The sequence below is a fragment of the Lygodium microphyllum genome, chromosome 17 (genome assembly GCF_053477565.2).
Source record: "Lygodium microphyllum isolate KBCC chromosome 17, Lygodium_microphyllum_v1.1.10, whole genome shotgun sequence".
NCBI lineage: Eukaryota > Viridiplantae > Streptophyta > Polypodiopsida > Schizaeales > Lygodiaceae > Lygodium > Lygodium microphyllum.
The window spans coordinates 15,271,949-15,288,177 of record NC_141151.1 but is presented as its reverse complement, the minus strand read 5'-3'; the positions used below and the strand labels follow the sequence as shown (position 1 = coordinate 15,288,177).

General features: G+C 41.4%; 2 protein-coding genes across 4 annotated transcripts; both read right to left on the bottom strand.

Moving 5' to 3' along the window:
- Nucleotides 1–4,166: 4,166 nt before the first annotated feature.
- LOC148021601 (uncharacterized) lies at nucleotides 4,167–11,714 on the bottom strand. Its single transcript, XM_087698080.1, has 6 exons — nucleotides 10,825–11,714; nucleotides 5,441–5,828; nucleotides 4,875–5,335; nucleotides 4,665–4,766; nucleotides 4,437–4,566; nucleotides 4,167–4,285 (listed from the first exon to the last, which is right to left on the bottom strand). Exons 3-6 carry the CDS (start codon nucleotides 5,112–5,114, stop codon nucleotides 4,167–4,169), a joined length of 591 nt encoding a protein of 196 aa, XP_087554206.1. The 5' UTR covers nucleotides 5,115–5,335; nucleotides 5,441–5,828; nucleotides 10,825–11,714.
- A 313-nt stretch (nucleotides 11,715–12,027) lies between these two features.
- On the bottom strand, nucleotides 12,028–14,331 carry LOC148021600 (SSUH2-like protein). 3 transcript variants are annotated; one of them, XM_087697045.1, is made up of 4 exons: nucleotides 14,014–14,331; nucleotides 13,331–13,398; nucleotides 12,445–12,491; nucleotides 12,028–12,321 (listed from the first exon to the last, which is right to left on the bottom strand). In XM_087697045.1, the coding sequence occupies exons 1-4, from the start codon at nucleotides 14,191–14,193 to the stop codon at nucleotides 12,290–12,292; spliced, it is 327 nt and encodes a 108-aa protein (XP_087553171.1). In that variant the 5' UTR covers nucleotides 14,194–14,331; the 3' UTR covers nucleotides 12,028–12,289. The 3 variants fall into 3 exon arrangements, with proteins under 3 accessions (XP_087553171.1, XP_087553170.1, XP_087553172.1); XM_087697044.1 differs by having other exon boundaries at nucleotides 13,339–13,398; nucleotides 14,014–14,321; XM_087697046.1 differs by lacking the exon at nucleotides 13,331–13,398.
- Nucleotides 14,332–16,229: the final 1,898 nt, after the last annotated feature.

Below are 16,229 nucleotides of genomic sequence, written 5' to 3'. Positions count from 1 at the left end.
ATAAAAGTTTGGATAAGATAAGGATAGGCAAATATGTGGACAAAGGGATTCCATAGTTATCCACTTTGTAAATATCTTAGATATTTTAGAGAAGAAGCTTATCTACCTCATTTAATGTACCATGTATATATACAACTACTAGTGCAATGAAATGCACAACTGCAATTCACTCCATTTCCTACGTTGTCTTTATCTCTTTCTCTTATTGTGCATAGTGTCCTTTCATCTACTAATCCTCTAATCCTTGGTTTTCACTACAGTTTTATTATATCATTATGGGAGATTCTATATGCTTAGAGGGCTTCTATAAGTCGATAATCCCAATCATGATGATGTGCAACAATCGTCATTGTTAGAATTGAACATAGGATACAATTAGTAACTTCGACTTATCTGTTGGCTCTAGGATAGTAGGGCGTGGACTTGTGATGGTGGATCTTGTAGATCTCTGTCAACTCTTCCATAATCTTGTTTAGAAAGTGAGTGCCACGATTACTTACTAACTCCAAAGAACTGCCAAAGCAGGTGATAACGTTCTCATACATGAACATAGCCACGTTATTGTCATCATCTCACTTGAGAGCTTTGGGTTCACATAACATTGTCACATAGTCTGTACAGAACATGATGTATTTATTTTGCTTCCTTCTAGTTGGTGGGTCAATTGGTCCCACAAAATCGATGCCCCATTTCTCGAATGGCTTCAAGGGAAAGATCAGTTGCAATGGCATTGCATTGGTTATTGTGGACTTCCTTATTCATTAACAAGCATCACAGTGCTTACAATAATCATAGGTATATTTGTGGAGGGTTGTCTACTAGTATCCTGTGAGTAGAGCTTTCTTGGATGTGGCTTCTCCTGCAAAGTGTCCAACACATAGCTTGGCATGCCTTTAGGGTGATTCCAATCTCATCTCTGGCTATGTATATCTGTAATACTTCATCTTTACCTTTCTTATACATAGCACCACCTAGTAAGGTGTAGGGAGTTGATTTTATCAAAAGCTTCTTCTTCTCTTGGCTAGAGATGCCAGGGGAGTATTGTTGTATGGCCAAGAGGTTGGCAATGTTAGCACACAATGGGGTCACAGTCTCCACTAGAAATAGAGTTGTATTAAGGTCTGGATCATCTGGTGCCTCTTCTTCACTCTTAGGGATTTGCGATAGATGATCGGCCACGACATGGGAATGACCAGGTTTAGTTATTACTTCAAAATCAAACTCCTAGAATAAAAGAAGCCATCTCATCATTCTGTCTTTCATATTACTCTTGTTCGTTAGAAAGGATAGAGCCTCATGATCCATATAAAACTTGAAATGCATTGATAGAAGATAATACCAGAACTTCTCCATGGGAAACACCATCTCCAAGTACTCTAGCTTTATTACTGTATAGTTCCTCTCTTTATTAGTGACTTTTAGACTTATAAATGGTTTGGTCCAGCTTTGAGGAACCTTTTGTTACTACCAAAGTCATGAGCACATGTATTTTTGAAATCTCACTTAGCATGTGGATTAATTTTTTCTCACATGGTTAAGTAAATATCGCACATGTGAGGTGAAACTAGGATTAGAGTAAATTTACGAGCTCAGGACTCGAGAAAATCATGAGATGTCAAAGCCAAAAGTTGCTATAAGTTATGCAACACAGGTACTTGGTGATATCCGGTGCTAGTTATTGGCCTAGGTTATTCATTTGGCCATAAATGTCAGTTAGAATAGTACCTAGCCCTTTGACGGATACATCGGTGTGCACATGGAATTTCTTTGTCTAGTCAGGAGTTTGCAAGATAGATGCTATGATCAGGCACCACTTCAGGGTGTTAAAAGCTTCTATGTAACCATCTTTCCAAATGAACTCTTGTATCTTTCTTGAGGAGCTTGTGTAGGGGAGTTGCCTTAGTTGCAAAATGGACAATTAATCACATGTAATAGCCCACATGGCCAAGAAATCCTCTCATTTTCTTTAGATTAGTTGGTACGATTAGGGTTGTAATCTTTTCAATCTTTGTAGGATTTGTTACTATACCTTGTGTAGAAATGATGTGGCCCAATAAAACTCTTGAAGAGACTCCAAAGTTGCATTTATTGGGGTTGAGGAACATTCCATAGTCCCGACATTGCTCGACATTACTCAAAGTATTGCTCCAAGTGTCCCCAATGCTAGAAAAGTAAACTAAAGATACATATATCATCGAGATATACCTCAATAAAATCATGCATATGGTTTTAGAATGTAGCCATCATGACTCTTTGAAAGGTAGCAGGAGTGTTAAGAGCCAACACGACATCACCTTGTAGGCATAAGTATCCCATTTTGTTGTAAAGATTATCTTGGATTAATCTTCTTCTAAAACCATTCAGTAAGAAATATAGCTCATGTCCTGTCACTGTATCTAACAATTTGTCAATGAAAGGGATATGGAAATGATCTTTCTTTGTTTTGGAGTTCACCTTGTGAAAATTCACACAAGTCTAGAGCTTTCCATTCTTCTTGGGTACAACCATGATGGGTGGAACATGTTCATTATTGGCCCTCGAGTTGATGAATTCAGTCTCTAAGATCTTTAGCAAGTCTATCTTGACTAGGGTTGAATAATTGGGATTCATGCATCTCTGATGCTATCGTACATGCTTGGTATCAGGCTTTAGGTCAATGTGATGTTGACACACAATGGGATCAATCCCCTTTAAGTCTTTGTAAGACTAAGCAAACACATCCAAATTCTCCTTCAATAGGGTATCAAAAGTCAATAGCTCCTCTTCTGGGTGGAAGACTGATGCCCACTTTGAGATGTCTTTCTGTGCTATCTGCATCCTTGATCAATTGTTCGTTTTCAAGCATAATTCGAGCGCACCTAATGTGGTTGAGCATGTCAACTAGATTGTCTAAGTAGACTCCCCAAAGTTTCTAGAATACCTATTCAAGTAACCCATCAGGGCCTAGGGATTTTCCAGGGTTGATCTAAAAAACATTTTGATCTCATCTTCTATAAATGGCATGTCTAGTAGTAGGGCTTCATTAGAGGGTATGGGGGACACCACATCTCCCAAAAACTCCTAAAGTTGCCTTTCATCTTAATATACCTCAGGTGGCTCAACGCCAACTATGGAGGCCAAGTGAGACTCAAAAACAACAATGATAGATTGGTCATCATATACCAAGTTCCCAAATAAGTCCTCTATACAAGCAATTGTCTCTCTTCATTGCTTAACCCTCAAGACATTAATAAGAAGCTAGAGGGGACATCCCTTAGGATTTCCAACATTGCCGCTTTAACTGAACCTCAGTTACCTGAATATTCGAGTTCCCCTCAATCTTCAAGCGATTCTCCACATTGACTAGCACCCCTTGCATACATTCATCATTGAGGGAGAGGGATATGACCTCAATAATACATCTCTTGAAGTGGGTGGCAAATACAATTGTGATATCAAGGCATCTTCTTTTAGCACCTCTCCTCCCAAATTATTTAGCACATTCATAGAGAGCTTTAAGGTATTTGTTCAACTTGCAATCTATAGAAAAGTTGTAATCTTCTGCCCTTTGGCCAAACTCTATCAACATCCTTGAGAAATATGGGATCCTCTGAAAAGGTGGTGTTAAACCTAAAAGGCGGTGAACCAATGGAGTTCTTCCCAGAGAGAACAACTTTGACTATTGCCAAGATGGGGATGTGGTCAAAAGTTGTCACATCATGTAGACCCTTGAACTTTGGTTGGTCACCAATCCACCGTGCACCCTAGGAGACATAGCACATGTCCAGTTTGTTGTGTCTCCATGTTGGAACAATGTCTGTTATGCTAGGTATAAAACTACACTGAATGCTCAAGATCAAGTAAGACTATGTTCTTCAAATCATGTAGACATTGACAAAGTCATCCCAAGCTTGCGTCTCCTTCAACAACATACATGTTTCTCCATGAGATCTATCACCATCAACACAGGTCATGTTCCAAGCGGAAACAAGAATGGCATTCCAAAGAGAAATATAGTTTCTCCTCCAATTTTAGCCATTGCAACTATATGACTTCCATCACCCACGTTTTGATGGAATGTAGGCTTAAGAGCGTCTTTAATCAAGAGCATGGAGCCCCCTCATCCTCTTCTAACAACATAAAAACCGCAGGTGCATCGTGAGACATTGAGATTCTCACAGGCTTGCTCATTGAACTTGACTACTTGTAAGGCAATAACCTGAGGTTAAATCTTCTGTGACTAGGTAGCAACATATTTGCTTCCTTAATTCGAATCCCAAGCATTGCACATTCCATGACAAAATCACTACAACATATACATGCTATAACTACGTTTTCTTTATATAAGAAAAATATCCCCGTCGTCACTATTAGAGTCGCTACAAAACCGTCGCTATTTGCCTCGCTATTTTTGTCGCTAATAGTGACAGTTATAAAGGAATTTTCGACGCTAATACCAATGATTGCAGAATTATTTTGCGACGCTAATATCGACACTTGCAGAATTTTTTTTTTTGGTAGCAGAGCTGCAGATGCAGCCCTGCCACATACAAACTCCTCTTGCTGTAGCGGCATATCGAAGGGAGCCTGCAACAACAAATACATATATAATTGTGAGTACCAAATACAAACTGACATATAATGACAGATTTCTCAAGTTAGGAATGATATTTATTACTACTTACCGGTCCTCCGCGAGCATAGAGCTTCTCGATCAGAGCACTCAAGCCATGCTTCTCCCCATATGTTACCTCTAGTGCAGTTGGGTCGTGATTCGTAAAACCTTGCTATGGCACACAAACATTGAAAAACAATGTACTTGAGATTCATGTTCGAAATACATACATCAACATGGATGTCATTAAATTAGAGTACTCTACCCTATTAATACTTACGAAATCTGCCAAGAATGTTGCGCAGCCACTGCTACCAAGGTGATGCACCGATCCTATGTCCAAGTGCGCCTTTGTTGTGTCCTTTTGCTGCTTCCACTTGTCTGGAGTGGATGTCGCCTTATCCTGGAGATTACTCCAGTCCTCTGTATCCAGCCACTCCGGCTTCAATTTGCCTTGCTTGACTGCTTCGCGTGCATCAGATCGCCTACGCGATTGATAGTCACGCACACGTGTCATCATCTATCCTCTCGAAAATCTATCATTGCTAGAGGGCTGAGGGAACTCTCGATACAATGTATCAATTATGTACTCCTTGCTGGCATCTGAGATCTGCTTCCACTTGTCTGTAATGTTGTGTTGAAATACCTGTTGGTACAACTCATGCATCCTAGAGATGACAGCTTTTCTCTCATCATTCATGTATAAATGGCTAGTGGCCTTATCTATGAGATACAAGTAACCTACAAGATTTTGCAAACGGGTACTTTCATGACATTGATACAAATATGTCAAACACAACTTTAATTGATAAGTGCTACTGCGAAAAATGATGCGAAAATACATACATGGAGGAGTGGGTTTCGTGTACTTCTTGTCGGCCCTAGGAGTGATCGGTGGGATGTGTGAAGGAGTGGAAGTAGTAGACGTCTGTCCGCCACCGCCAGTGAAAGACGGTGTCGACTCCCTGGTGGCAGTGCGAGTGGGAGAGACTACATTTGTATTCCCAAAACAGGAGCTGCCTCCTCCTCGACTACGTCACTCTGAAGCAAAGCGAGACCTGCGACTGCGTCTACTGGAGATCGAAAATGCCGATCGTGCTGAGGTGGAATGGGAAAGCTGTGCATCGGCTCTATCTCTGACTTGTGCTAGCTGCTTCGGTGAGAAACGCGCTAGTATCGCGTCAATGTCGTCATCTATAAAATCGCGACTCATCCTGCCGTCCGTGCCCAAATCCTAAACTTGCACATACAAGGACAAATAATAATATTAGATAATGAATTGCAAGACATAATAAAACTAAGACTTAATTTGCAAGACTTCATTTTAAAATAATAAAAAAATTTAGATAATACAAAACACCATACTCAAAAAACATACAAACTGTCCTAACCGATTTGCAAAAAGTGGCATTGCTGTAGTGGAAGGAACGTTTTGATCGAGTCACTTTTGTTTAGGGTTCCACAATCTCATCTTGATATAGCTTAGTATACACCAGGAGATCTATACAAAATTCTCCACAAAATGAGGACTCTGCTTCATTTTCAAAAAACCCATCCTCTATCTCCTCTATCTCCATAGGTGAGATGTCTTGGTCCTCCAGGCGGTTCATCCTAGTTTCTTGTATGCCTTCTGTCATTGCCGCTATTAAAGGTGTCTCTTCTACGATCGGTACAGGGGTTCTGGCAAACACGGGGATACTCCTAGATGTCATGGGAATGACATACCACCATTGAGGTTGTTGCGGATTAGGGAAAAAGACGACCTGATCCATATCATGATTAGTATAAAAGTCCACTTTGAGATTGCTAAAGCGCATCAAGTATTAGGGACTCTTACCTGCTCACAGTGATTTGGCAAAACAAATGTATCACTCAAATCGGTCCACTTCTTCGTTGAGTCAATCTCAACAAAGCCACTTGGCCCTCGCCGAACAGTTGCACCTACTCCTTCGAGAGTAACCTTGAACCATTGCACATCAAATATGGTCATGGAGAAACTTAGATAGTCCACTGCAAGGATACTTTGTAAACATCCGAAATACTCCATCTCTGCAACTATACGGTTTGGATCTGTGGCACGTCGTCGGCTTTCCTGCTCAAACATTGCCATCACTCCATAGTCCATTGTCGAGCGTAACTTGTCGATGTGCTCTACTCTGAAATGTCGTCTACGTGACCATGTTGCACTATTGACCTTATACTGGGAGAAGAACAAGTATATTAGTTGCGATTTACAGTATAAATTGTAATTTCTTGGGATTGCATACCTTGGGATTGCATCTACGTGAGAAGTCCCACTCTTCTTCAGTAACTGTTTCTCCATCTTGAGATGCTTTGGTTAGGGCCTCATGTAGCCATCTAGTGGACGTGAGTAGAGGCATCTTCTCTAAGCCCTTCGGATATCGAATGGACCGTTGCCGCGTACTCCATCGAAAGTCAGATCTTGCAGACTCTCGCTCAGCTCGAGCATCCTCATACCGTTGCAGCCACTTCTTCATCGTAGCGCTATGTAACATACAAAATCGATTCACCTTGGACTCCATGGATGCGTCTGTCTTCTTCTCTATTCCGTTTCCCACTAGGACATCTCCATTCAGACGATCATCCTCCTTAAGCGACCATATCAAGCCTTTGTCCCGGTCCACAGTGGACAACCACTCAGAAATGTACACCAAGGTCTCCGACACTAACCAACCTTCAGCCATGCTACCCTCAAGGCGAGCCCGTTGTTGCACAAATCCCTTTAAGGTCTTCATGAACCGTTCAAGGAAAAACATCCATCGACTATGGACTGGACCTGCAACCTGCAATTCATCTACAATATGCACTAGAAGATGGGTTTATATCGTAAGCATGCTAGTGGGAAGATACTTCTCCAAAAGGCAAGCAGTATCTACTGCCATGCATTTCGCGGATTCAATCGATGATATGTGAATCTCTTTTTGGGAGACAAACTGAACCAACTCGGACAATTTGTAAATGGATGTCTGTACCTCCAATGTCTGAGACCCCGCGATTGCGATCGGCAATACGAACTGTGAAAACCATGTAATTAATATTGTGTATAAACAAACGGAGATTCTGAAATCTAATATGCAGAATCATGCCATACGCAGCCTCATACCGTACATACTTGACACATCTTATGCCAATCATGGTATTTGAGTCCTGTCAATTGGTCATCCTTTGTGAATGCTGTCTTGAGAGAACACGTTAGGCCAATCGGCGTGCGAAAGGACTTGATGTTTTCCTTTACTTGTCGCACTTCATTGCCAGACAAAACCCAAGGAACGCGCGGTAATTGCACTCGACCGTCGATGCCACTTACAGGCCAATATGGTTCCATCTTTCCCACTGCTTTCAAATCCATCCTCGCTCCTAGTGTGTCTCGCTGCCCAGTGAGGTGATCCCATAGCAAGCTACCCACATTCTTAAAAATGTGCATGGGATCTAAAAGGTGGTTAATTTTCAGTTTTTTCCAATAAGTCAACTCATAGAAAATTGAGAAGCGTCGCATTAAGCGAGTCTTGGTCCACCATCCTATGATCAAACCAGCTCAGTGAGTTCATTCTCGCAGGAGGGCGACCAAGAAATCCTTCTCTCATGACATGACCCTTTGGCAAAAAAGCCCGATGTCCCTCAAATACCATCTTCTTCATAGATTTTGGCATACGAGAATCCAACCTTGGTCCACACAGAGGACATGCATGGTAATCTGACGTGACTAGCCCTGGAGAACACACATGTACAATGAGACATGTCATAATACCAACATCGCTCAAAGAAAACTAGCAAAAAAAGAAAACACGCTTTTCCAGAGCATTCTCCATAACTTGGAAAGTCATGCATGGTCCACATAAGAATTGCCCTTATAGTTGCGGATCACCTACCAATATGTTTACTCATGTCCTCCACTACAATTCCCTCCCACAACTCCTTTAGCTCATCAATCAGTGGAGAGAGGTAGACATCCATATTCTTGACTTTGTATCGTCCAGGCACAAGCAAGTTGAGCAAAAGGTGTCCTTTCTTGATGGAAAGCCATGGCGGTATATTGTAGTTAACAAGGACCACAGGCCATACACTATAGGAGGTGGAATGTAAACCAAAAGGATTTACCCCATCCATGGCAAGACTGAATCGTAGATTCCTTGCCTCCTTTGCAAAGTCAGGAAAAGTCTCGTCAATGTGATGCCATGCTTCTGAGTCAGCTGCTGTACACCATCAGTGGATTGATTTTCCGCATGCCATGTAGTCAACTTTGCAAAACTCTTGCTCTGAAAAATATGATGAATACGCGGTATCAGCGGAAAGTGCCTCAAAACCTTCTGCGAAACAGTTTGTCCTTATAAGCCATTTCGATACCTGTCCGCACCGCACTTGGGACATGCGGCCAACAATTCAAACTCTCCCTGGAAGAGAACATAATCATTGGGGTAAGCATGAATGCAATTATAATCCATGCCTAGCTTTCGCAGCACTTGTCTTGCATCATCACGAGACTCAGGCATCGTGTTTTGGGTAGGAAAAATGTAAGATTTTAACATTCTACAAATTGCAATGAAGCCGTTATTAGAGTATTACATAGCACATTTTAATGGCTTTCAATAAAGAATCATACACATCATAATATACCTGAATAGCTCTGTCACACTCACATCACTCCATCCATACTTTGTTTGTATGCTCAACAATGCAAGAAGTGTCTTCAAACGGGATACCTGACTCCCATCATATAATGGAATGGCAGCCTCCGCAATTAAAGGTTCTTGGGATTCCGAGTCCGTTGGAAGCAATGATTCGATCATGTCCTCTAACTCGAGCTCCAAAAAAGTAGGAGGATCATCCATGTCTCCAGCATTCTCCCCCATAGAAGGGGGTTGAGAGTTATCACCTTCTATGAGATAGTTAGTTATCTCAGACGGCATTTATATAGAACACGAATGAACCCATCTTACTGGACGTAAGAGATCTGCGGACTACAATGTATCGACATGGCCCTGACCCTGTAAAGGACATTAAGGAGCTAACTTCTAAGATAACCCTAAACTGTTATACTTAAATCAATTACATGTCATATAGTAATGAGAGAGAACTTACCGTAATCTCGTAATTTAAGACTGCTTGGTCAATTATCTCAACTCAAAACTCTCCATACCGTTGCACATGCTCTATGGACAAACGACGTTTTCGACGAATGGCCAATTTGCATTGCGTGCATGGACAGGGGACACGTTGATTGAGCCAAGCCTCACGATCCCCACCATGTTGGTCATGAGTGCTAGATATCTTGACTGCGATGTAATGGAATGATAATTTAATAACGATTCTATATTGTATATTGGGACTACTCCACTATATATATTTCAGGTCTTTAAAAAAAAAAATTTGTACCTATCTCTTTGAGTTCGGCTCTAAACTTGTCTATCTTTGAGGTCGGCTCTAAACTATGCTCACACACATACATTTTTATAACAGTTAATAGATCTTCCACTATGCCTTGAAAGGCACAACTCCTTTTGAAGCCTTTATTGGTCAAGCGCTAGTAGTGAGTTGTTTGAAAGTTTTTGAAAGCATTACTTATACTCATAGAAAGAAATTAGACTCTAAATCTCTCAAACGTATTCTCATGAGTAATAGTAACATCACCAAAGCATTTTACTTTTATGATCCTAGAAAAATAAGTATTTCTACATCTAAAAATATCATTGTAGATGAATATATAGTTTAGAAAGATCTTGCAAAAGATACAATCCAAATAACATAAGCATCTCATTTCTCTTTCTCTACATCTCTATCTCTCTCACACTCTCTCTAAAATTATAATCAAGCAAAATAAGCATCCCCCTTCACACTCCTTTCCATTTCTCTTTCTTTCAATACTTCCTACCCTATATACATTGCAAAGATTGAAGAGAACCAACACAAGAAAAAAATATAAAAACACTCTATTCCATTTCTCTCTTTCAACACTTCCTAACCTACATTGCAAATTAAAGCAACACAAAGATTGAAGAAAAACCAACACTTTCTAACCTACATTGCAAAGAATAAAAACCAACACAAGTAAAATTTGAAAACACTCGCTTCCATTTCTCTCTCTTTCAACACTTCCTAACCTACATTGCAAAGTAACACAAAGCAACACAAAGATCGAACAGAAACCAACACTTTCTAACCTACATTGCAAAGCAAAACAAAGATTGTAAAGAAACCAAAACAAGGCATACAGTTGTGCTCTCTTCTTCTTCCACGACCTCTTCGTGTGGGCGACGCTCCTCTTCTCGCGTGCGGCTCGCGGCTTGCTTCCTTGCTCACCTCCCTTTCTCTTTCTCTTCGCATTCGCCTTGCTTCTGTAGTTCGTGCGCGCGTTTGAAAGAAACATTCGAGTTTCCGCGAAATGTTACCAAAGTAAGTCGTCTCTATTAGCGTCGATATCTACTGATGCATTTTTTGACTTAAAATATTTCGAGGATAAGCGACGTAAATAGCGACGCCGAAAAAAAACGTCACTACTTAGCGTCACTATATGTGTGTACCCTTGTAGTAAATGTTGAGCTTGCTCAAAAGCTTGAATCTTTCAAAGGAGTTCAATTGGTTCATCCAACAATTCATGATCATCAATAGCAGCAAAGTAGTTCCTATCCACCATTAAAGGCATTCTACCCAACTCTTTGAGCGAAATCCTACCATTCTACTTATTGCCATTTCATTTGGGATTTTTTGGTTCTTGATTCTCCTTATTTATGAGAGTTGTCCCCAGACTTGGTTGTCTGAGGTAATGATTTAGCCATTTGTGATATGCTCTACATTTTATTCTCCTTGGCAAGCAATAGCTTGGATGTTGAAGGCTGAGAACTTTTGAGCCTTACTCCCTTTTTCCTACTTGTTAGCTCAGATTGTTGTCATATGTGTCATTGCAATTGCAAGTTCCACTTGCTCCTTCTTGTCATTAGGTTGAGCCATGGATTTTGTAGAAACTTTGTTAGGATAGGCACGAGAAAAGTGACCATTGCCATAACGATGATAATAGGAGTCAAAAATTGGTGAGAAATGAGCATTGAGAATAGTCTCGAGGCCAACTTAAGAACACTAAGGCCGTCTACCGATTGCAAAATCAAGAGGTTCTGTTCTTTGCATTCATTTAAATTTTGTGGTTTGAAGGAAGAAATCTTTATTTGTTGCCTTCATGATCGCTGCATGGCCACAGCATGACTATTACCTGACTGTCATGCAAATATTATAGGCATCTTCCTGTAGTTTACACACACACACACACACACACACACTCTCTCTCTCTCTCTCTCTCTCTCTCTCTCTCTCAGAACAACTATGCAATGTTCTCGCTCCAAATGAATTCCTTTGGCGCAAGAGCGTTGCAACGTATATGTGTCCTGCAAGTTAGCATACATCCATAATTACAAGGAGCCAAGTTTTCAGCCAATACTCGGGCATCCTTTATCCATGCAGCAAGGTATGAAAACCTTCATATTACAAGATTTTACAGCCCCTTTGAGCTCTGTTTGCCAAGGTTATGGTACACATTTGGTCACGAAAAACAAGGTCAAGATCATTGGTGCCAACCTTCTTCTCTTTTCGACTGCTCTACAGGCCATATACTATTTGACACTTTTTTTTACCTCTCTCCTCTCTGCTCAGGGGTCAACCCACGTCCTTTACCACAAGTTGGACAACTCACAAGGCCAAAGCCTTGGCAATCAAAGCATCTGTATACACAATCAAGCAGTCATGCAGAGACCGTTATATGCCAATACCCAGCTTTGGCTTCAAACCATATGTAATTACTGGCAAAACATAATCATTTCTGCAGAAGTCTACTGTACACTTACTTCCAACGTTCAAACACGTTTCCGTTTTTCTTGTTCTTTCCGGATCCCTGAAAAACAATGGTAAATGGTGACACTCCATAAAAAAGTGCATGAAGTGCAAAGCCCACATACAAACAAAGTCCGTAGCAGCTAACACAAGAAGTTTTAGACAAAATCCCACTATAATTCTCAGATTATGAATTACCAAAAGAAGTTTTAGAAAAATCCATCTATATTCCCAGATTATAAATTACAACATAATAAGCTTGTGCGAGAGAGGGACCGTATACCTAGCTAGGTATGGTTGGGGGGAGGGGGCTGACTGCTAAGGTGGAGACTGGCAGCCCCTTGCCCCAGCCACCACACCCCTATCTAGATATGTGATACCTTCCGAGTAGAAGCTCATCATGTTGAATGTTATATGGGAAAAGGATCCCTTTTCCCACATCGGAGTAGAAGCCCATCATGTTGAAAATTACATGAAAAACAAGGGAAAAGAGCCCCTTTTCCCACATCTAAGTAGAACCTCATCATGTTGAGCATTATATGCAAACAAAGGAAAAGATCCCCTTTTCCCACATGGGAAATTTTCCAAAACTTGTTGTGTAATCTCCCACCGGTGCCCTGCCCCCAACCATGCCTAGTTAGGTGTGCGGTGACTAAACAGCAGAACCTCATGATGTTGAACACTACATGGAAAAACAAGGAAACCAACCATGCCTAGTTAGATATGTATTGACTACCCAGCAGAACCTCATGATGTTGGACACTGTAATTGGGAAAAACAAGGAAAAGAGCCCAGCCTTTTCCCACATGACAAAATATCCAGATTCCAGAACTTCTTGTGTAATATCTAGTGGCCAAATATCCAGAACTTCTTATATAATGTCCAATGGCTAAGTACAACCTGCTCACCTTACACCCTGGGCATTCTATAGCACCTTTTCCTCGGCACTTTGCACATCCTTTTCCAGCCTGCAAACATAGAAGCCTACTTTCAGCATCAAATTTCCCCAATTGCAGTGGCCTGCAGGACTTCCACTTTCAGAACAGTTGTTAACTTCAAGGCCTTTCATCTACCACTTTTAGCTTTCAACCAATCAGTCCAGATTCTGATACAGTTGTAAATTACAAGGCAGCGATGTGAAATTCAACTATCTAATTACAGAAGACCGGTCCATGGCTCATACAATGTGGATCAAATTGTGGCTGGCATGATGAATACCCCAAAATTGCAGAAGTGAATAGCAACCAGGTCAAGAACCAAGGAAGCACATCCATAACTACCTCAGCCATACCAACGAACGATTTATGAAATGTTTTGAAGAAAGAAATGTTTGATCTAATGCTTATTTCTTGCTCACAAAATTAAAGGGTCCTCTAACAAAATAGGCATAATAATTAGAGCTGGACATGAGCCTGCAATTACTTCTGTGCGCCCACTGTCTCCTGGGATAACTATGTTCATATTCATGGACAAAAATGGGACACGTACATCAGAGATATCGGAAAGAGTAACTGTGTCTATGATTCAGAGAAAATCCGTTAAACAGTGATCGTTTGATAAATTGAGGAGAAGTTCTAGCTTACTGCTCCTGTCTGGCGAAGAGCTGCGACTGGACGGATACCAATTACTCGAGGTGCGGATGATGCCTGAATATTATCAGGACGCAGATGATCAGTTAATGCGTATAAGCGGGCTGGCTTCGTCACATCAGCCAGGCCTCCGTTGTGTGCGAGCCCTGCTCGAATATGGGCCACGGACTCCATGTCCTGCCAGCCGGTGCTGCTGCTTGCTTGGTTTAGATACGTCGCATCCAGCGGCGCAAAAAGAGACAGAGAGAGGCCGTCCAAACCTCACGAGTCACCGGTGGATAACGTGGGCCAACACGAACCAGCCGCAGGGCTTTAGTTTCTTGTCGTGTGAATTGGCACATACCTCGCCTATAATCCCTCCGGTAAGGGCACGCACCGGCTGACCTTGGAAACTTCCAAAAAGTCCACCCGGCAACTTCAAAAACAAAAAATGACCAATCACATTACGCAAACACCACTTTTCGCATTGACACTCAGGGTGGGTTCAGACCCGGCAGACAAAGGGGCATCATCCTAAACGAAGTTGACCAATCAAATTTCAGCATCGACAACTGAATGTTCACACACATGGTGGAAGGCCAAATAAAGTAGGGCCTCTTTTTGACACGTCAAGGCCAAGTGTTTGCTCCTCTCTTCCGGCTTGCCCAGCACGGATACTTCTCCTTCGCACCATGTCTTCCCTTTGACGCCTTCCATCTTGCCTATGCAGCAAAAGCTTCAAGACTGCCATTGCAGTTCTTGAGCAATGGTAGTCTTGAAGCTCTCTCTCTCTCTACTATATGTACGTGCTGCTTTGATCACATCATCAAACTCTCGAGCTTCAATCTAAAGGTACTCTCTCTCTCTCTCTCTCTCTCTCTCTCTGTGGCACAGTGATGTTGGGTGCATCTCTCCCTCTCTCCCAGTGGCATGTAATCTTCATTGAATATCGTGTTTGTCTCTTTTCTTTTTCGTAATAGTTGGGTGCATCTCTCTCTTTCTCTCTCTCTCTCTCTCTCTCTCTCTCCCCGCTATATATATGTGCTGCTTCGATCACATCATCAAACTCTCAAGCTTCAATCTATAGGTACTCTCTCTCTCTCTGTGGCATACTGATGTCGGGTGCATCTCTCCCTCTCTCCCTAGTGGCATGTAATCTTCATTGAAAATCGTATTCGTCTCTTTTCTTTTTCAGAATAGTTGGGTGCATCTCTCTCTCTCTCTCTCTCTCTCTCTCTCTCTCTCTCTCAATATGTGCACAATTTGACTAGAATTTGCTTGATTTCTCTCTCTCTCTCAATTAGGTGCATTATCTATCCGAATCGGTGCATCTCTCTCTCTCTCTCTCCACTCCCAAAGAGGCATGCAATCTACATTGAACTAAAAAATTAGGTGTATCTGTGTCTGTCGGTGCATTGGATCAATAAATCAAGTCTAGACATTGGATTTGTGTTGAAATTGGCCTAATTTTCGTTTTTTGCCATCATGCGAGCTTTTATCAGGCCTCTATTACGTCGAAGCACCTGCTCATCTTGCTTCACTTGGCATCACTGCTTAGGCAAAGGGATCACTCGGGTACGTTCAAAAGAAAATAAATTTGTAAAAATATTGCTTTTAGTACTGAGCCTTGGTTTGTAGACGGGTATTAGAACTCAATTTTGTAGCAAAACATTATTTAATTTGCAGTATTCATTGGTGCACATCAGAACTCAATTTTCATTTGTTGTAGCCTTCACACGTGGTAGAAATTGTGTGGAGCAGGATAAAATAAAAAAACAAAGTTAGGTACAATTTTGCTATTCTTTTCTCTATATATTTGTGAATGTCTATCTGTAATCAAATGATTGTCTTATTTTGTAGGCTTGCAGCAATGGCTTTCCGCCAATACACGCAAGACTCTCAAGATGACATTGTCATGGAATCACAGCCACAAATCTCTTTGGATAGCCAAATCTCAAGTCCTTCAGGTTTGCTCCCAAACGCATCGTATTATTTGCAGCATCTTCCACAAATGGGTATGCAATTCGGAATGCCTCCACATGGGTTTAGTGCTATGTTGAATGACACCTCCTATTCTCAACACTTGCATTACACAACACCTCAAGCTACCAATATGCAAGGGGTTCAACCCTTCTCTATCCAAGGTCAGAATCTGGACCATCACGAGGCAAGTGTGCAATTACCTCAACGACCTCCAAACTCTCTGGGAACAAAGAAGCGTGTAGTGGCAC

Coding starts and splice junctions, on each gene's coding strand:
- LOC148021600 (XM_087697044.1), bottom strand. CDS start 14,193: ATGGAGTCCGTGGCCCATATTCGAGCAGGGCTCGCACACAACGGAGGC. Junction 13,399..14,013: donor CTCTTCGCCAGACAGGAGCA/GTAAGCTAGAAC, acceptor CTATGTTTGCAG/GCTGGAAAAGGATGTGCAAA. Junction 12,492..13,338: donor TAGAATGCCCAGGGTGTAAG/GTGAGCAGGTTG, acceptor ATTGTTTTTCAG/GGATCCGGAAAGAACAAGAA.
- LOC148021601 (XM_087698080.1), bottom strand. CDS start 5,114: ATGATGACACGTGTGCGTGACTATCAATCGCGTAGGCGATCTGATGCA. Junction 4,767..4,874: donor CAACATTCTTGGCAGATTTC/GTAAGTATTAAT, acceptor TGTGTGCCATAG/CAAGGTTTTACGAATCACGA. Junction 4,286..4,436: donor AAATAATTCTGCAATCATTG/GTATTAGCGTCG, acceptor TATATGTTGTAG/TGATTTTGTCATGGAATGTG.